Source organism: Acipenser ruthenus, chromosome 43 (genome assembly GCF_902713425.1).
Source record: "Acipenser ruthenus chromosome 43, fAciRut3.2 maternal haplotype, whole genome shotgun sequence".
Lineage (NCBI taxonomy): Eukaryota > Metazoa > Chordata > Actinopteri > Acipenseriformes > Acipenseridae > Acipenser > Acipenser ruthenus.
Genome location: NC_081231.1, coordinates 1,856,855 through 1,877,044, shown reverse-complemented (window position 1 = coordinate 1,877,044; position 20,190 = coordinate 1,856,855). Strand labels below are relative to the sequence as shown.

The 20,190-nt window shown below is 45.9% G+C and overlaps 1 protein-coding gene across 3 annotated transcripts; it reads right to left on the bottom strand.

Moving 5' to 3' along the window:
- Nucleotides 1-88: 88 nt before the first annotated feature.
- Nucleotides 89-18,369, bottom strand: LOC117967726 (serine/threonine-protein kinase D3-like). 3 transcript variants are annotated; one of them, XM_059011797.1, is made up of 20 exons: nt 17,949-18,368; nt 17,613-17,694; nt 17,309-17,493; nt 14,689-14,827; nt 13,694-13,825; nt 13,075-13,229; nt 12,155-12,350; nt 11,874-11,957; nt 11,126-11,285; nt 10,208-10,331; nt 9,550-9,627; nt 8,022-8,262; nt 7,018-7,046; nt 5,766-5,838; nt 4,570-4,676; nt 3,702-3,863; nt 3,077-3,175; nt 2,357-2,624; nt 1,571-1,656; nt 89-617 (listed from the first exon to the last, which is right to left on the bottom strand). In XM_059011797.1, exons 3-20 carry the CDS (start codon nt 17,489-17,491, stop codon nt 459-461), a joined length of 2,475 nt encoding a protein of 824 aa, XP_058867780.1. In that variant the 5' UTR covers nt 17,492-17,493; nt 17,613-17,694; nt 17,949-18,368; the 3' UTR covers nt 89-458. The 3 variants fall into 3 exon arrangements, with proteins under 3 accessions (XP_058867780.1, XP_058867781.1, XP_058867782.1); XM_059011798.1 differs by lacking the exon at nt 17,613-17,694 and having other exon boundaries at nt 17,884-18,369; XM_059011799.1 differs by lacking the exon at nt 17,613-17,694.
- Nucleotides 18,370-20,190: the final 1,821 nt, after the last annotated feature.

The window sequence follows — 20,190 nt, the reverse complement described above, 5'->3', positions numbered from 1 at the left end:
TTTCTTTGTCAGTGCACTGATTGAATGTATGGGAATGCGTGTTGCAATCTCAGGGTTGGAAATACGATTCACAATGACGTAGCAAGCATTTCCATTCTTTCCAGGTTTTTAATGCAAGCTTCATTAAGAACATTTGCAAACGAGAAGAAGCATTCGGCCCATCTAAGCTCGTCCGGTTCCGAGCAGCTGATTGATCTCAGAACCTTGTCAAGTTGGGTCTTAAAGGATCCCAGTGATTCTGCCTCAACAACACGGCTAGGTGACCCATTCCATCCCCTCCCCACTCTCTGTGTGAAGAAGCGTCTCCTTCCCTCAGACTCCACTTCATTTCCAACTCCTCTGCACCTGGTTTCTGTGCTGCTCTTAAAGTATTGGTTCTGGTTAACTTTGTCAACTCATTTGAAGATTTTAAAGACTTCAGTTGAATAGATTCTATGACCTCAATCTTCAAAGCTGGTTTATTCACTGTCTCTCTGCTCTGTGATGAAGTGCGCTGGGTGTGCCAGGCCTTTCTCTGCAGCGTGGCTCTGCCACAGAGCCTCGTCGCTCGGGTGGGTGAGGTAGCGCCGGCCCAGTCGGGTCTCGAACTCCCGCAGGTCCAACCAGAGCTGGAAATCCTGGAGGAGAGATGGAGAGGCAGAGGCTGTTACACTGGAGGAGAGACAGGGAGAAGCAGAGGCCGGTACACTGGAGGAGAGACAGGGAGAGGCAGAGGCCGGTACACTGGAGGAGAGACAGGGAGAAGCAGAGGCCGGTACACTGGAGGAGAGACAGGGAGAGGCAGGGGCCCGTACACTGGAGGAGAGACAGGGAGAGGCAGAGGCCGGTACACTGGAGGAGAGACAGGGAGAGGCAGAGGCCGGTACACTGGAGGAGAGACAGGGAGAGGCAGAGGCCGGTACACTGGAGGAGAGACGGAGAGGCAGAGGCCGGTACACTGGAGGAGAGACAGGGAGAGGCAGAGGCCGGCACACTGGAGGAGAGACAGGGAGAGGCAGAGGCCGGTACACTGGAGGAGAGACAGGGAGAGGCAGTGGGGCTTCTGTTTCTTGGTGTTTACTTACTCTCGTTTTTATTTTAGGATTTTTCTTTGTAGAAGAACAACATTTGGTGTCTATGGGGGCTTTTCTTTTTTGGAAAGTGAACTGAAATAACTGTTCTGGAGTGTGATGTGTTTGAGGCGTTCTGAGAGCTGCTGTATTTAAAAAGGATGTTCTTTTCAATGTACTGTATACAGTTGTGGCCAAAAGTTTCGCATCGCCTAGAATTATATGAACATAATTTAGATCTTTTATTTAACATCATGTAATCAAAGAAACTACAAAATGATACCGGAAGCCATATTAGTAGTACAGTAGTATTTCATGTTCGATTTCAAAATGTCACCTTTTTAAATTTTTTCATGAAGTATATGGAAAACTACAAAGCGCTGTGTCATTCAATATGTTAACGTAACATTATTCAGCAGGTTTCATTCGACTTTATGAAGCAAAATGAGTTCTTTCTACAGGGTGATGCTAAACATTTCACTGCAACCCCTCCCTGTACAGAGGGTGGTATAGTCGTGTACCTGCAGCCAGGTGTGACCGAGAGCCTTATCCACGCTGTACCTCCGTCGCACTGTCACCTGCAGCAGGTTGTTGATCAGGTCGATGGCTGTGAATGGAAGAGGGAATGGATTTTATCTGTGAGGTGAGTGGAGGTGCTGTGATCCTCATTATCATAAACAAGGAGGCTTCACACACATTCAAGTAACATTTACATTACTGCTTATGAAATGCACGCAGCATATTTATCCAGTTTCATACAACACACATGCTGTGTATAAAGCTAAATCTAATAGGCTTGCTGCAGTATTGGGGCAGCAGTGTGGAGTAGTGGTTAGGGCTCTGGACTCTTGACCGGAGGGTCGTGGGTTCAATCCCCGGTGAGGGACACTGCTGTTGTACCCTTGAGCAAGGTACTTTACCTAGATTGCTCCAGTAAAAACCCAATTGTATAAATGGGTAATTGTATGTAAAAATATAATGTGATATCTGTATAATGTGAAATAATGTATAATGTGATATCTTATAACATTTGTAAGTCGCCCTGGATAAGGGCGTCTGCTAAGAAATTAATTATAATTAATTATATTGGTTTCTTCAACAACCTTACTGGTCATTGCGATCCTTCACTCTCTCGGGCTGAGCCCAACTGTACCAGCCAGTCCAGGACACTCTAAAGGGCTCCATAAGTGACCTTTATTAAAGATATCAGCCCAAAACTTTTGGCCATAGCTGTGAAGTCCTAGAAATGAGCCCCCGAGGGGTCCCTGGGTCCCCCTGCAGGAGGGTTGCCCAGCTGAGCCCCTCACCGTGCTGGGAGACCTGGCTCCAAGGCTGCTCGGGGTACATGAAGGTGGCGTTCTGGATCTGCTCGCTCACGTCCTCGTCCTCGTTGAAGGGGAAGGTGCCGCTCAGGCTCACGTACAGGACCACGCCCACGGACCACATGTCCAGGGAGCGGTTGTACCCGTGGCTGCGGATCACCTCGGGGGCCAGGTAAGCCGGCGTGCCCACGACCGACCGACGGAACGACCGTTCACCGATGATCCGAGCGAAGCCGAAATCACACAGCTTCACCTGGGAGGAGAGAGCAAGGAGCAAGACACGGTGAAGGCACTGGACCAGGGGTGGCCAACTCTGGTCCTGGAGAGCCACAATCCTGCACGTTTTCTGGGTATCTTTAACATCAATGGCTAACCAGTTAAGAAAGGGGCGCAGGGGAGAATGAGAGAGAGAAAGAGGGGTGGGGTGGTGATAAAGGGGATACAGGGGGGAGAGAGGCAGACAAATAGAGCTGAAGTCAAGTAGATAAATATTTTGGCTGCTGCCTTTGTTTGATGAGTGGTGACGCTGATAGAGGCACTAGCTGAAATGTTTGTCTGCTTCAGGTGGTCCTTCATTATTTCATTGAACATGTCGGTTCAATGTAATAATTAAAGATCAGCTGAAGTTTGTTTGTTTGGAACCAAGGTAACTGAGATCACAATAGTGCAGAGCCAATGGGAGAGAAGCAGGAAGTGTGCTCTGACCTGTGGGAAGGGGTCAGCGGACGCCAGCAGCACGTTCTCTGGTTTGAGGTCACAGTGGGCGATGTTCTTGAAGTGGAGGTATCTCAGAGCTTCCAGAATCTGAGAGAGATAGTACAGAGAGAGATATTGAGGCAGAGTTGGTGGAGGACAGGGGTAGTCTAAGTGGGTACAGGACTACAGCCCCCAGAATGCCTCGGGGTTGGGATGGGAAACAGCTGTAGTTAAGGTGTATTCTGGGGGGTGTAGTCCTGTACCCACTTGGACTACACCTTTCCTCCACACAATATATATATATAGATATAGGCTAGCTATAGTCGACTGATAGTCGACTAATCGCACGTCCCGTTAAGTCATTGTGAAGCAAGCAGTCTCAAATGTTGCGGTTGCAATCCATTCACATATAAATGATATTTTAAAACATTAATAAAACAGTTTTTAAAAAATTCCAAGCCGCTAAAATATAGCGCACGGAGGGCAAAGTCTTACGAAATCGTACGCTCACAAAATCGAGCACCAGCCGTTATCAATTCATGTATTCATATAGATTTTTTAAAGTGGTGACTGGTCAACCTATTCACAGTAGGAGTGCAGTGCCGCTGTGTGGAGAGGTGGTTGATGCACTGACCTGTGTGACGAGGAAGCGGGTGCTCCTCTCTGGCAGCCTCCCCCTCTCGCTGGACAGGATCATCTCCAGCATGTCCCCGTGGAGCTTCTCCATGACAACGAACACGTGGTCCACCGTCTCGAACATGCCCTGCAGGGTCACCACCCCCGGGTGATGCAAGCTCTGAACAAACACACAGAACAAGGAATGAGATCCCTCAACACTGCAGAGCGCTCTAATAGTATAGGAAAGAGAACTCCACTCAACACTGCAGAGCGCTCTAGTAATATAGGAAAGAGAACTCCACTCTCAACACTGCAGAGCGCTCTAGTCATATAGGAAAGAGAACTCCACTCAACACTGCAGAGCGCTCTAGTCATATAGGAAAGAGAACTCCACTCAACACTGCAGAGCGCTCTAGTAGTATAGGAAAGAGAACTCCACTCTCAACACTGCAGAGCGCTCTAGTAATATAGGAAAGAGAACTCCACTCAACACTGCAGAGCGCTCTAGTAGTATAGGAAAGAGAGCTCCACTCTCAACACTGCAGAGCACTCTAGTAATATAGGAAAGAGAACTCCACTCTCAACACTGCAGACTAGTAACCTAATCTAATACAGTAATGTATTTCTACGCACGTTTTAATTTATTATACAGTATTAGACAATGAAACGGTTACATAGTCTTTCTTTCTCTGTTGAAATGTCTCATGATTTAGTTCAATGTTTTGTTTTGTTTGTGGAAAACAAGCTGGGCTCCAACCTGAACAAAATGCTCTAGTACTGTGCCAAAACACGGGTTCCCTGTAATGCACTGCAGCACGCTGTGCCTGTGCTTCTGATCCGTGCTGGCTGCGCTCTCGGATCACTCCCCTGCCTGGGTCTCTCACCTGCAGGATGGACACCTCGTTCCTCAGCTGTCTCTCCTGGTTGCTGGGGAACCTGGCCTTGTCGATAGCTTTGACTGCAACGTCACGGCCAGATTTCCTGTGTTTACCTGAACAGCAAAGACAATTGCAGCTGACAAATAGTTTCTTAGATTGTACCCGTTTTGTGTTTCCATTAGGTTTATAAACTCCATTCAACACTGGAGAGCGCTCTAGTAGTATAGGAAAGAGAACTCCACTCTCCACACTGCAGAGCGCTCTAGTAGTATAGGAAAGAGAACTCCACTCTCCACACTGCAGAGCGCTCTAGTAGTATAGGAAAGAGAACACCACTCTCAACACTGCAGAGCGCTCTAGTAGTATAGGAAAGAGAACTCCACTCTCCACACTGCAGAGCGCTCTAGTAGTATAGGAAAGAGAACACCACTCTCAACACTGCAGAGCGCTCTAGTAGTATAGGAAAGAGAACACCACTCTCAACACTGCAGAGCGCTCTAGTAGTATAGGAAAGAGAACTCCACTCTCCACACTGCAGAGCGCTCTAGTAGTATAGGAAAGAGAACTCAATTCTCCACACTGCAGAGCTGTATAGAGGTCTATAGGAAAGAGAACTCCACTCTCAACACTGCAGAGCGCTCTAGTAGTATAGGAAAGAGAACTCCACTCTCAACACTGCAGAGCGCTCTAGTAGTATAGGAAAGAGAGCTCCACTCTCAACACTGCAGAGCGCTCTAGCAGTATATGTAAATCATGCATTAATAGAGTCAAAGTTAAGCATTTCTCTCAGATATATTTTGCTTTGATTTGATAATTGCTGATTATTATTATTATTATTATTAATTTCTTAGCAGACGCCCTTATCCATGGCGACTTACAATTGCTACATGATATCACATTATTTTTACATACAATTACCCATTTATACAGTTGGGTTTTTATTGGAGCAATCTATGTAAAGTACCTTGCTCAAGGGTACAGCAGCAGTGTCCCCCACCTGGGATTGAACCCACGACCCTCCGGTCAAGAGTCCAGAGCCCTAACCACTACTCCACACTGCTGCCCCATGATTGAGGTCATAAAGGTTTAGGGGCGCTCCATATGGTTTGCAGTTTGTTAATCAAGCTAGCAAGAATAAGTGGAATGCAGAATGATTTTTTGGAATGAATTTCATGCCTGACAATTCCCTGTCCGGGTCTTACCTGCGTAGACTATTCCAAACTGGCCTGATCCCAGTAACTCATCAGGAAAGATCTGGTAGACACTGCTGAAGTCCTGGTGTGGAAACAGAAGCACAGGTGAAATACTATGGTACATCACAAACAGAAAAATGAACTCTGATACTTGACAAAGCAGTGATCCCAGGGATGGAAGTAATGCATAGCATGCCTGGTTTTTACTATGAGTTTCATAATAAGACGCACCTGAACTTGTTACCTATACCCACTGTAGCTAATCAGACTGGTAGTAAAACCTGGAGTGGGTGAAACCGCTATGCAATAGGAGTCTTATTTCCATCCCTGGGATCCATTCATTGACATGAACTGCTCTGTGATGCTAATTTCTTGAGCGTCAAAGGGGTGGGCTGTAAGGTGAAAGGTTAAACAGATAATGTGAGGACACTGTGGCTCAGCACAGCTGAGAGGACGGAGGGAGGTGTTTACTGCTCAAGGAACTGAGAATGTGGGAACTGACCTTGGCTGGAATACTGCTGACACAAAGAGAAACTAAGCCAGCATCAGCAAGGTTTAGCTTCACACACACGCCAAGGCAAGATGAAATAAGAGCTTTGAGAAGCATTCAAGATCCTCCATGAACACTGCACAGAGATTAACTAATTACAGCTTCATTTCTGCTAATAACTAGCTGTCTCGTTATTGTGCTGTAAATATGTGACTATTAGGATGACTAGTGATCCGTGGGAACTGAAAACGGTGTGAGATTTCGGGGTCTCGGCACGGAACACACGCACACACACTGATGGGTACACGCAGACCGAACTACCCCCTTCCCTCAACAGCAAGGCTAATGAAGACGGAGGGAGAGGCAATGTGGGGACGGTTGTGAGTTTGGTGGTCTCAGCTTAGCCCCCTTTGGGAATTTGTATAATCCACCTCAACGACACATTTCAGCACAATTGTCTGTCTGCTTGAGAGAGACCCAGTACTGAATGGCAGGGAAGGGAGTTACAGTCTTGGGTTTGTAACCCTGGGAATTATTTTTAGAAGATGATTCTATTTGAGTCTGAAACGCTCACTGAATCCTTTAGAAGATGACTCTCTCTCTCTCTCTCTCTCTCTCTCTCTCTCTCTCTCTCTCTCTCTCTCTCTCTCTCTCTCTCTCTCTCTCTCTCTCTCTCTCTCTCTCTCTCTCTCTCTCTCTCTCTCTCTCTCTCTCTCTCTCTCTGCCTGTGCTAGTGCCGTTATCCCTCACCTTTCAAAAAAACACACTTACCATATTCTCTTGGGCTTGCATGTTGGACACTGCAGGGATAAAGAACAGAAACATGGGATAGCCATTGTGAATGATCCCGTGATGAATGCCACTGACATGCTGCTGCACTCCTTTAGGGTACAGCTTTATAATATGTGCTAATGTGATCAATCAGAAAATAAAACCTACGAGAAATTGTCAGGAAGACAAACGTTTCAGCTCGTGTACAGTTTATATGCTTGACTTGGTTTCTTCAAAGTTTTGGTTTCTTCAAAGCTCCCTTTTAAAAGTATGGTAGTTTGTGCTGTACAATGCTTCCCTATGCTTTACCACACCTCTCTGTGCTTTACAATGCTTCCCTGTGCTTTACCAGACCTCTCTGTGCTTTACAATGCTTCCCTATGCTTTAACAGACCTATCTGTGCTTTACAATGCGTCCCTATGCTTTACCAGACCTCTCTGTGCTTTACAATGCTTCCCTATGCTTTACCAGACCTCTCTGTGCTTTACAATGCTTACCTATGCTTTACCAGACCTCTCTGTGCTTTACAATGCATCCCTATGCTTTACCAGACCTCTCTGTGCTTTACAATGCATCCCTATGCTTTACCAGACCTCTCTGTGCTTTACAATGCTTCCCTATGCTTTACCAGACCTCTCTGTGCTTTACAATGCTTCCCTATGCTTTACCAGACCTCTCTGTGCTTTACAATGCTTCCCTATGCTTTACTAGACCTCTGTGCTTTACAATGCTTCCCTATGCTTTACCAGACCTCTCTGTGCTTTACAATGCTTCCCTATGCTTTACCAGACCTCACTGTGCTTTACAATGCCTGCCTATGCTTTACCAGACCTCTCTGTGCTTTACAATGCCTGCCTATGCTTTACCAGACCTCTCTGTGCTTTACAATGCTTGTCTATGCTTTACCCTGCTTTCACTGTGCTTTATTACACTTTGCTATGGGTTAGTTTAGCTTTTACTATGGGAAGCTTTTTCTAAGGTGTGCTGTTCTTGTTCCCCTTACCCTGCCCTTCTGTGCCCGTGCTGGAGGGGGTGTGGATGGGCATCAGTGCCTGCCGGATTGCCCTCTCCCAGGCCCTGGTATCTGGGGCTTTGCTGCCCTGTGCTGAATGCGGCCAGCTTCCAAACACGCAGTAGACCAGGGTGTCTGTGACCAGCTCGAAGCAGTGAGTGCTGCCCCCTGCTGGCAGGACGGATAACTCCTCAGCACTGTGCACCCTCAGGATCTCAGAGAGGGGCAACTCCTGCAGACAAGAGGGGGTGAAGTTTAATACTATAATGCAGTTTCTGTACGCTGCATGGGGCAATTAATCTGTTACACGGCCATATGTTTAGAATGTGCCGTGCTTCCCTTTATATCGTCGACTCTCTATTTTAAGTAACAGTAATTCTGCATTGGGTACTATGTGAGTATAAACAGCTATATCAGGTTGCTCTGGGTCTGTGCACTCTGAGATACAAGTCTATAAATTGCTCTAGTATGCTGTTGGTTTTTTCTGTTCCTTACTAAACAGGAAGCATTGTTTGAAGGTTTCTTGTCCTGAATGTGAGTTTGACTTTTTGAATGGTGCAATGTAGTTTTACGACAGTTTGTGTTAGATAAAACTCCTTAGTGGTTCTGTATAGAAAGCATCATGTAATAGAGTACAATATCCCACACTGCTCCTCCTGTGGTATATAAATACTAAATGAATAGCCTGGGCTCTATTAGGAAGGCTGTCTTTCTGTATCAATGGTCCCAAGATGTTTAGTAAGCCATGGAGCTGAGTGGGGGTAAAATGGGCAACACATGCCCTACCCCAAGTCTCCCTGGCATTGATCTGTCCCAATACTTGTTGGAGGGTGGTGCAACAGTTTGCTCGTGTCTCCTGAGTTTATTACCAGATTAAATGACTGAATGCTCCAATAAAAACATAAGAAAAATGAGCTTCGGCCCATCTAAGCTCGTCCGGTTCCTTGTAGCTAATTGATCTCAGAGCAGCAAACAGGACAGGGCGTCAAGATACGACATGGCTTAAGAGCATAAAAAAAGTGTATTGCTCTATAAAAAAATATCATTCGGTCTGTCTTATTATACAAGGAACTCTTCAAAATGTATTTACACTCAAATTGCAGAGGTCAGAAAAAACCCTTTCAAAAATATATAAGAACATTTACAAACCAGGCAAAGCCGCTGTCCTGAGTATTTCAGCCCCCACGCCCCCTTACCTTGTAGTCCTTGGACCCGCCCCCACACCCTCTTACCTTGTAGTCCTTGGACCTGCCCCCACACTTCTTACCTTGTAGTCCTTGGACCCGCCCCCACACCCTCTTACCTTGTAGTCCTTGGCCCCGCCCCCACACCCTCTTACCTTGTAGTCCTTGGCCCCGCCCCCACACCCTCTTACCTTGTAGTCCTTGGCCCCGCCCCCACACCCTCTTACCTTGTAGTCCTTGGCCCCGCCCCCACACCCTCTTACCTTGTAGTCCTTGGCCCCGCCCCCACGCTCTCTTACCTTGTAATCCTTGGCCCTGCCCCCACGCCCTCTTACCTTGTAGTATTTGGCCCCGCCCTCATTCTGAAAGAGAGTGATGCACTTGCTGTCCAGACGCCAGTAATGTCGCTTTCTCTACAGTGAAGAGAAGGGGATTTCATTATTAATGAGTCGTTCAGCAGACGCTTTCATCCAAAGTGACTTACAGAGACTAGGGGGTGAACTCTGCATCATCAACAACTGCTGCTGCAGAGTCACTTCCAATAGGACCTTGGTTTATGAGATGTCAATGAATTATGTGTCTCGTGAATCTAAGCAAGTGTAGAAATAGTGCAAGCCATTCAATACAGTAAGAACTGGCACTAAAACCCAGCTCTAAAACCCCAGCACAGAGACAGACGGCTTCGTCATTTGCAGACTGATTTAGGGTGCCATTTTTTTTAAATTGATTAAATTGATAATGCTCCATTTCAAATGACAGTCATTAGGCATTGGATGACTGCGTAAGTGCACTGGTGCTTACAGGCTGGTTTCACAAACCCAATGATCAAGCAGTCAGATTCTTTTTTTTTTTTAATTTATTCTAGTAGGTCAGCCGCTGCTGGGTTTCTTGTCCGGAGCACGGTGTTGGTGGCTGGGAGGCGTGAGGGGTATTTTTCAGGGCAGGGTGTGTTTGATGTGGAGAGAACAGTAAGCGCTGTTGCCTCGCTCTCACCAGCAGGTCCTGGGAGTTGCAGTGGAGCAGCCAGCCCTCCCTCAGCACGGCGCTGCCCCTTCTCTTGGTGTGCCTCACAGACTGAACCACCCGCATCAGAGGGATGTTACTGCTGAAGCACGGGCTAGGAACAAACCAACAGCATTACAATGGGGGGGGGCTGCTGACCCAGAATTTATTTTGCAGTTTTCCTCTTTTTACCACAGTTATACTATGCATTTACTATGGTTGGCCATGCTTTTTAAAATATGCTTTACCAGACCTCTCTGTGCTTTACAATGCTTCCCTATGCTTTAACACACCTCTCTGTGCTTTACAATGCTTCCCTATGCTTTACCAGACCTCTCTGTGCTTTACAATGCTTCCCTATGCTTTACCAGACCTCTCTGTGCTTTACAATGCTTCCCTATGCTTTACCAGACCTCTCTGTGCTTTACAATGCTTCCCTATGCTTTACCAGACCTATCTGTGCTTTACAATGCTTCCCTATGCTTTACCAGACCTCTCTGTGCTTTACAATGCTTCCCTATGCTTTACCAGACCTCTCTGTGCTTTACAATGCTTCCCTATGCTTTACCAGACCTCTCTGTGCTTTACAATGCTTCCCTATGCTTTACCAGACCTCTCTGTGCTTTACAATGCTTCCCTATGCTTTACCAGACCTCTCTGTGCTTTACAATGCTTCCCTATGCTTTACCAGACCTCTCTGTGCTTTACAATGCTTGCCTATGCTTTACCATACCTCTCTGTGCTTTACAATGCTTGCTTATGTTTAAAGTGTATTCACTATGCTTTATTATACTTTGCTGTGCTTTAACTACGGCTGAGAAACAACCAGTTTAATGATCTAAACTGTGGAGGATCTTAACAGCGTCATCCTAAAATGTCATAAGCAGTCCTCCACCTCTGATCTGCTACCTGATTGGTGACTGTAGCTCCGCCCCCCCGGGCTCAGCGAATGGGTCTTGCTCAAAGCTGGATTGCTCGTCCAAATCCACCAATAGGGTGCTGTGGGAGGGCGGGTCTAGATCCTCCTCCGCATCAGAGGACAGACAGGAGGTCATTTCAGCATCTGCAACTAGACAGCAAGAGATTGCATCGGATTGTATGATCATTTTAGCTGTTTATTTGTGTGATTATTTAATTTAGACTGTCCAATTACATTCCATCAGTGTAGAATTCCCTACGCAGCTCAGGGGAACTGAAGGTTCAGCGGGCGTCCTCCGATCCCAGGAACCGAACCAGGAACTCGAGAGCGGATTTCAGAGAGCTAACAGCTTCTGAAGGACAAGGGCCAGCCGTGCAGGTGTCCGCTCTGAGCTCGCTGGACGCCTGACGCTTGTGTTATTTTTAATGGTTTAATGTATGTGTGCTGCGTTAGTAAATGTTCGACATCTTTAAGATGAGGAACAATAAGAAAAGCAATCTAAGCCAGGAGAGCTGCCGTGTTTATGTGGTGAAGTTCCCAGCGTTGGATCTTGTATCTGGGTTGGTGTGTTTGGCTGATCCGTCAGTTCCTCTGTAGTTCCTCTGAGTAGAACACCTTGGAAATGTGGGATCTTTCGGAGATCCTCTAAAAAGCTACCTTCCTTTGCCAAGCCTGCAGCTTCAGTGGTTTCTATAGCTGGTAGGACCCTCTCTCTGTGGTCTCGGGACCCTCTCTTACCTTCGCCATTGAAGGAGCCTCTCTCTCCCACACAGTCGCTGGGCAACAGAGGCAGGCAGCGTTTGTGGCAGTTGAACTTGCAATCTGGAGGAGCAACAGGAGAGGGGAGGGATTTAAAGCAGCATCAGTCTCGTCCAGGATTTTTAATGATCTGCAACTGAATCCATTCTCGCTAAGAGCTGAATTTATAGTTTTAGACTCCTAACGAAATGTGCATTGATCAGTTTCTATCAGTACCATTCAGCTGGTCGCAGCCTGTGTGAAAGAGGTCTCCCCCTCACCTGAGCACTGCAGGCCCTGTCTGAAAAGCCCCAGCAACAGTCTCTGGCAGTGCTGGCACACAGTGGGGCGTGTGTAGGTGTGAATGTGGAACCTGTGCGGCACTTGAACCCGGGTCGGCTCCCGGTGATCCACCCAGATGGGACGCCCCCCCCACGAGGGGGCCCTGGAGCGACGGCTCGGCTTCGACCGGCTGATCTGGGAGGGGGAGGGAGAGGTAATGTAACCAGCTGTCGAACTACATGCTCCCTCGTCAAGACAACAGCTCCCCCTACAGATCGGAGGACAGAATCCCTTTGGAGCCACCAGCCCCATGAAGGGCAGCTCCTGATTTCACAGTCAAAACCAAACAAAAATGAAAACACATGATCATGAAAAGAAAAAAAGAAAAATCTAAAACACAGCATTTCTCTACTGTAGAACTAACTACTACTAAGAAGACTCACAGGATAATCTTGAATGGCTCACACTTCTACACAATGGGAGTCCTGATACCTAACTGCAGGTGGCTTTTCCTTCGGTCTAGAGGCTATCAATTAAATAGTTAACAGATTTAAACTGCGTCTGTTTAGACTGCGCTTGTAGATCTCTTGATCCACCCCTCCTACTATGTACTGGACTTGCTTGACCTCAGCTAATGTATTATTGCACTACTACGTCATTGTAGATATAACTTGTTGTAATCCTAACTTGTTGCATCCTATTTCATATTGTATTCTACTGTAAACTACATTGTATTTAAATATGAAGCTTGCATCGTAACCCTGTACTGCCCTGTAACACCTGTAAGTCGCCTCGGATAAAGGCATCTCTCAAATAAATAATAATAATAATAATAATAATAATAATTCCTGGATAGAGGTTTGCTGGGCTGGTTTTGTAATTAATCAGCCTGTCTGTCCCGGGCTGCGTTACCCGTTACCTCCTCCAGGCTGCCCCCTGTCTGCGTGCTCAGCGAGGCGGCTCTGGTTCGGCCCGTGGGGATGAGGGAGAGGCTGGGTCCACACCTCCTCCGGGTCCCGCTGCAGTCACTGGGGATCTTGAAGGCACATCGCTTGTGGAAGTCCAGACCACAGCCTGAGAGGGGGAGACAGGGCTGAACCAAACACCAGTGACACACACACACACACACACACTCTCACAGAGGCATGCACACGCACGCACACACACACACACACACACACACACAGGCATGCAACACACAGGCATGCAAACACACACACACACACGCAGGCATGCAACACACAGGCATGCAAACACACACACACACACACACACACACACACACATACACACACAGCCATTCTATTGAAGATACACCAAGATGCACACACTGCTAGTCAACGAAGCCACACAAACACTGAACCACACAAACTGTCACAATTAATCACACCAGCACACAAATACAATGCAATACTAAACCACACAAAACACACGCTAAAAACTGCCTTTGCAACACAAGGATTTCACAGCTAAACCTGCACCAGGACCTAGCAGTGGAGGCGTAGAGACAGACCGAGAGCTTCAGTCTCCAGACTTGCCTTCGCATTTTAACCCTTGGCGCACCAGTCCCCACAGCATCTCTCCGCAGTGATGGCAGAACGTCGGCGAGCGATACGAGTGGACAGCCAAGACGTGGGGGCGGAGCTTCAACCCAGCCAGGGAGGCGGAGCCTGGGGAAGGAGGGGGGAGGGGCAAACTGACTGACACATTCCGCGAGAACTCAACATTCCACAGCTTCAACAGGTTCTGCCCTGATCTGAGCTCCTGTGCAAAAGAGACAGGCTTGTTTGCACAAGCAGTGACAAGCCTGGTGTCCTTCCTTTTGTGCACTTCCTTATTTGCACCACAGGGGGCAGTCTCGTACCAACCCATTTAAACATTTTAAATCTTTTTGCACGATATAACCCTAACCCTTTTCTGTACTTACATATATCATGCAAAAAGATTTACACAGTAAGAACATTGTCACTATGCATAATAACACTGTGGGAGTAGTGGTGAGGGCTCTGGACTCTTGACCGGAGGGTCGTGGGTTCAATCCCAGGTGGGGGACACTGCTGCTGTACCCTTGAGCAAGGTACTTTACCTAGATTGCTCCAGTAAAAACCCGACTGTATAAATGGGTAACTGTATGTAAAAATAATGTGAAATAATGTATAATGTGATATCTTGTAACAATTGTAAGTCTTCCTGGATAAGGGCGTCTGCTAAGAAATGAATAATAATAATAATAACACTGTAATTATGTGTATGAAAATGAATATTAATCAGACACAATGTATAGTGTCACCAACATGGCAACCCATTCCATACCCTCACATTCAAATAGGAAATAAATGACCTTATACTGTACACTTACTACTAATTACAAAAAGACAACTAGATTTGACATGCATATTTGTGACAGTGATAAAACTCTAAGCACTTATCGGCTGGCTAGCGTTTAGACTTCTGTACGTTCTTGGTAAAGGACCCCTTCCTGTAGTCGCTGCTCGGAGACGGGCAGGATTGTGGGGTGTTTCTCCCCCCATACCTGACATCACCACCTCTATGAGGTCCCCTTCGCGGATCACATCGCTCCCGCCCAGCCGCTGCAGGACGTTCTCCGAGCTCGGGGCGTGTCGGAACAGCAGGATCTTATCAGTCAGAGCCAGGAGGCCACACTCTGGAGCCTGGAGAGAACAGCAAGGCTGTCAACACCTAGCCCATGCTCCATCCACAATGCATTCAAAACAGCACTGCAAATCCTTCTTCTTTCTGAGGACACACTCATAACTTTTTGCATTAGCGATTTTCCTTTTAAAGAATCTCATAGAGACAGCGCCACCTGCAGTTTAAAAGATGCAGTACAGTGATGGAAATGAGAATCCTTTTGCAGAGCACCTTCGTCTATTCCAGGTTTTACTATGCACTTGATTAGCCAGAATCCAGGTAACAAGCTCAGGTGTGTCTTATTAAACACATAGCAGCTGATCGATCTCTTAAGATTTTAAAGACTATTTTTGACCCATGGTTAAATTCTTAAAACTAGGCTCACTTTTTAACCCTTTAGGTCCTCAGCTATGCACTACTATGTAATTATTATTATTATTTGTTTATTTAGCAGACGCCTTTGTCCAAGGCGACTTACAGAGACTAGGATGTGTGAACTATGCATCAGCTACAGAGTCACTTACAACTACGTCTCACCCGAAAGACGGAGCACAAGGAGGTGAAGTGACTTGCTCAGGGTCACACAATGAGTCAGTGGCTGAGGGGGGATTTGAACCAGGGACCTCCTGGTTACAAGCCCTTTTATTTAACCACTGGACCACACAGCCTCCTGTAATTATAGATGTAACTTGCTGTCATCCTAACTTGTTGCATCCTAGTTCATATTGTATTCTAGTAGTATTATTATTGCACTTACTGTAAACTACACTGTATTTAAATACTACGCTTGCATTGTAACCCTGAACTGCCCTGTAACACCTGTGTGAGTCGCCTCGGATAAAGGCATCTGCCAAATAAATAATAATATATAAATAATAACATTAATAGTTTTTTTAAAATGTATTACAATACAGGTCATAATCTTGTTCTTGGCTGTTTAAGATTCATTGTAATGTTAAAGAAGTTCTGTGTGTTTCAGGTCACCAGGTCATTGGTGACTGGGAGGCAGCGTGTGTGCGTGTGCGTGTGCGTGTGCGTGTGTGGTTTGGGGGTGGGAGGGATGCACAGTGGAAAATATTTTTTGGTGCACAGCAAAACAAAACTCTGAAAACAGCAAACTTCCTGACTCAATTAGGCGCCTACTCACAAAGCTTTCTTCAAAGGTTTTATGAACTAAATAAAGTTATTTGTTGGCATGGCATTGCTCTTTGATATAACTGTAGTCCAGGGAGACTTTGAAAACACAGTCTGTTTCTACACCATTAAAACTGCAGCTCATTCACAACGCCAGACCCTGCTATTCGAATTATTTAGTTCATGACTTCCATAAGTGTTAAACCTTAAGGGATGGCTTCACAGACACCAATAGCACTAATCTTGTAGTGTGTTTGTACTTACAACTCGGACCTGAGCTGGCTTAGAGTCAATCAGATTAAAAGCCCCCCTGTTTACACTTGAGCACAGACCTAACCCTAAACTATTTGCTTCACAAGACTTCCCTATGCTTTACCACGCTTTACCTGTGCTTTGTTACACTGTGCTGTGCTTTTACTATGGGAAACTTTTATAAGGGTTAGTTTACCTTTTTTTTAAATATGCTTTACCAGACCTCTCTGTGCTTTACAATGCTTGCCCATGCTTTACCAGACCTCTCTGTGCTTTACAGTGCTTCCTTATGCTTTACCAGACCTCTCTGTGCTTTACAATGCCTCCCTGTGCTTTACCAGACCTCTCTGCGCTTTACAATGCTTCCCTATGCTTTACCAGACCTCTCTGTGCTTTACAATGCTTCCCTATGCTTTACCAGACCTCTCTGTGCTTTACAATGCTTCCCTATGCTTTACCAGACCTCTCTGTGCTTTACAATGCTTCCCTATGCTTTACCAGACCTCTCTGTGCTTTACAATGCTTCCCTATGCTTTACCAGACCTCTCTGTGCTTTACAATGCTTGCCTATGCTTTACCATACTTTCACTGTGCTTTATTACACTTGGCTGTGCTTTTACTGTGGGGAAACGTGTATAAGGGTCCCAACGGTGCATTTGTTACTTCTCTGTAGTAAAGGGCAGTGTGGGAAAGTGAATCATTGTGATGCATATGAAGCTCTCATTGCTACACAAGCTTAGCGATTGTGGTTTCAGTGCAACAACGGAAAATTCAACCGCATCGGGCCCCCTATCAGAGCTAGCAGGAACCCAGCCCTTAAAGAAACAGCGTCTAATGTTTGAGGGTTCAAATGAAGTGCTACTGTCCAGTTCTGATTATTATACCGTTGCATTCTACCGGGGAGCCAGAGTTACAGCACTGCATCACATTTTGGTTTCTTAGTTTATTTTCTACTGCCTCTTGTCTTTTTACTCAAATACTGAAACCGTTTTATTTGCTTTAGAACATGAAAGAATAGATCACGTTGGTGCCAAAGGCCCTGGTAACTGTGGCCCACAGCGACGAAGGGTCAGGTTTGATTCATATGAGTATAAGTCATTGAGTTCAGGTCTGACCTTTTTCTGGATGATCTCCAAGGACAGCTTCTTGACGGTCTTGAAGGAGAGTTGTGGCCGCGGGATGGAGACCAGCTCCCGGAACAGTCCGATCTGGAGCTGGATCACCGGCGTATGCGCCCCTCGGGGAGAGAGCCGGGGCGGGGTGTGAGAAGCGAGGGGGAGAAGCGGGGTGGAAGACATCGCTGAGCAAGGAAACCGAGAAGAATTAACCGTACAAACATACCCTTTTGGACTTGGACACGTTTATATATATATAAACATGTCCCAGTATATATATAAATACTAGTAAGTAAATTCTCACCTTGACAATTCTGCAAAGTAAAAGCGTGCACTGTATGTAATGTAGCCTCTGGAGGTACGAGAACGTACCGGTTCTATTCCAGCTAAACAAGTCAAGCTGCGATTAGGTTAAGATAAACTGCAAAGGTATGCCAAACACGAAAATAAATAGTAAGTTATGCGAATTCCTTACACTAATCTGATAAAACAGAGAGTAAGGAAGCAGGAACAACATATTAAAACATTATATTACATTAAAAATAGATTGTCCAAAAAAATAAATAAATAAATACATTTTCAAGCAAGCTGAGCGTAGTTTTTAACTGCGTGACCCGACGCGCTTGTCCGATTTGCGTACCAGTACGCGGTGTTCACGTTTCGATCGCGGTCTCTCTGTCGGACCTCTGCGTGTCACCTGTGCTGTCAGCTAGCCATCTCTGTTTGCGTGTCTGTGTGTCTGTCCGTCTGTCGGTCCGCACCTGTTCTGTCCAGAGAGATCTGTAAAACTCTGTGCTGGTCGTGAAGCGAGTCTCTGCGTGTGTGGGTGAGAGAGAGAGAGTCTGAATTCTCAGAACAGACAGGAAACCAAACTAATCCCATCAATCGCCTCTTTACTAAACCCCCCTTAATGAGAATTATTAAACCCTTTCTTTGATGACGCGCGTCTCGAATGAGTCTCATTTAAACTGCGTCTGTCTGTCTGTCTGTCCGTCCGTCTGTCTGTCTGTGTGGTGTCACAACTATAAGAAAATAATTGAAATAGGATTCCCCCTTATGAAAAAGTACCCTTTATTTATAGCACCTTGAGAAATACTATATTTACTGCACTGGTTACTTTTCTTATTACACAGCTGAGGGGCTTTTGTCCGAAACGTCATATATATATATATATATATATATATATATATATATATATATATATATATATATATATATATATATATATATAAAACTACAGAATTATGGATAATCGGGAAATTCACATTTCAGCATTACAAGAGCCAATCAGATCTATGCGAGATGCTAACTTGCTGTCCATTGTCTTTGGTTACGTCATTCCGGAACCTGTGACCGATCCACTGGGTTCCATTGTGATGTCACTGAAGAACAAGAACACTGGGGAGTTCTAATGGTTTTAAAAAAAAGGCTTCAAGCCCTAAACACAAGAAGAACTGATTCAGTTCAAGATATCTCAGGTAAAACTAATACTCTAGTCACGGTGCTCTGCTGTAGTTAGTAACGGTGTAAAACTGTTTAATAGAATCACTAGGGGGGAATATTGCTTGTACAATGGCTCAAGACTTCTTACTGTCCTCCCCAGGTTTCTCTGAAATGAACTCCCTGGCAGTTCCTGGGGTCTCCAGTGCTGCGTTGGGGGTCCCCAACCTTTACCAGCAAAGGAGACCCTCCATCCGGACCCACCCTCACCACGCAGCCCACCATCTCAAACCAAGCGCAGGTACAGTGCAAGCCAGAGCTGTAGAGAGGGCTCCCCTTCCTGAGGAGACAAGCGTGTCAGCAAGTGGCTTCATCAGAGAGTAACCGGGATAATCAGATTGAGAAAGTGTGCCAAGGACTTTCCCCAATCAAGAAACCTCTGCAAAAGATATAATGAAAGCCTTTTACCTGTGAACGCTGTATCAGATCCAGTAACGCACTGTTCTGCTAAAACTAGAGACTGAGGGCTGAATAGGGAGTTTTCTATGGCAAAAGTGTAAAATGTTAAAAGGAGCTGACACAGTTAACCTTAAGCACAGTACAGAAATAGAGATAGATGGCAATTAAGTTGAAATAGACTCAGGACAGAAGGTAGGAGACTCTTCTTCACACAGAGAGTGGTGAGGGGATGGAATGGGTTACCTAGTCATGTTGTTGAGGCTGAATCACTGGGATCCTTTAAGACCCGACTTGACAAAGTTCTGAGATCAATCAGCTGCTCGGAACCAGACAAGCTCAGATGGGCCGAATGGTCTCCTTGTGTTCTTATTTACTTACACAAAAAAATACATACATAAAAATAAATATTATTCTTCTTATTTTTAAATACATATTTGAACTAATCCTATCGGCAAAATCATTGAAACCTATACAGAATGGAAACCGGGTCAGATTTCTGAAAGTATTTTGTGAGCTAAAACCAGTTGAACAGAGAAACACACGCTTGCTATATTGAGGGCGTGTTCTACTTTGAGGTTGTTCTGTGGTTCAGGTTCCCGCAGGAAGTCCCGCCCCCCGAACTACAAGTACCGCTGGCTGAATCGCTGGCTGGAGACTCTGATTGGTCGGTGCCGGACTCTGTACCACATCATTGGCCTCTTCACAAACTCCCGCTACTTCGATAACTTCATCCTGGGCATCGTGGTGCTCAACACTGGCACGCTGGTGGCTCAGACCTTCGACATTGTGGCAGTACGGGGAGGTAAGGACTAGAAACAAAAGGCAAACATTTCCATATTACCTTAAAGCCCCTCAGTGAGGCTTCCCTTTTACTGTGCAAAAATAAGGCTTAATTCCATCAAGGGGTTCTGGTGACATGATACACCCACAAGAGCGCTTGGGGTATTTAAGTGGTCCAGCCTGGCTTTCCACGTGAAAGCACC

Excerpts from the sequence above, each read along its gene's own strand:
- LOC117967726 (XM_059011798.1), bottom strand. The coding sequence starts at position 17,491 with ATGTCTTCCACCCCGCTTCTCCCCCTCGCTTCTCACACCCCGCCCCGG. Across the intron at positions 14,828-17,308 it reads TGGAGATCATCCAGAAAAAG|GCTCCAGAGTGTGGCCTCCT; the intron begins GTCAGACCTGAA and ends TGTTCTCTCCAG. Across the intron at positions 618-1,570 it reads TCGGTCACACCTGGCTGCAG|GATTTCCAGCTCTGGTTGGA; the intron begins GTACACGACTAT and ends TCTCTCCTCCAG.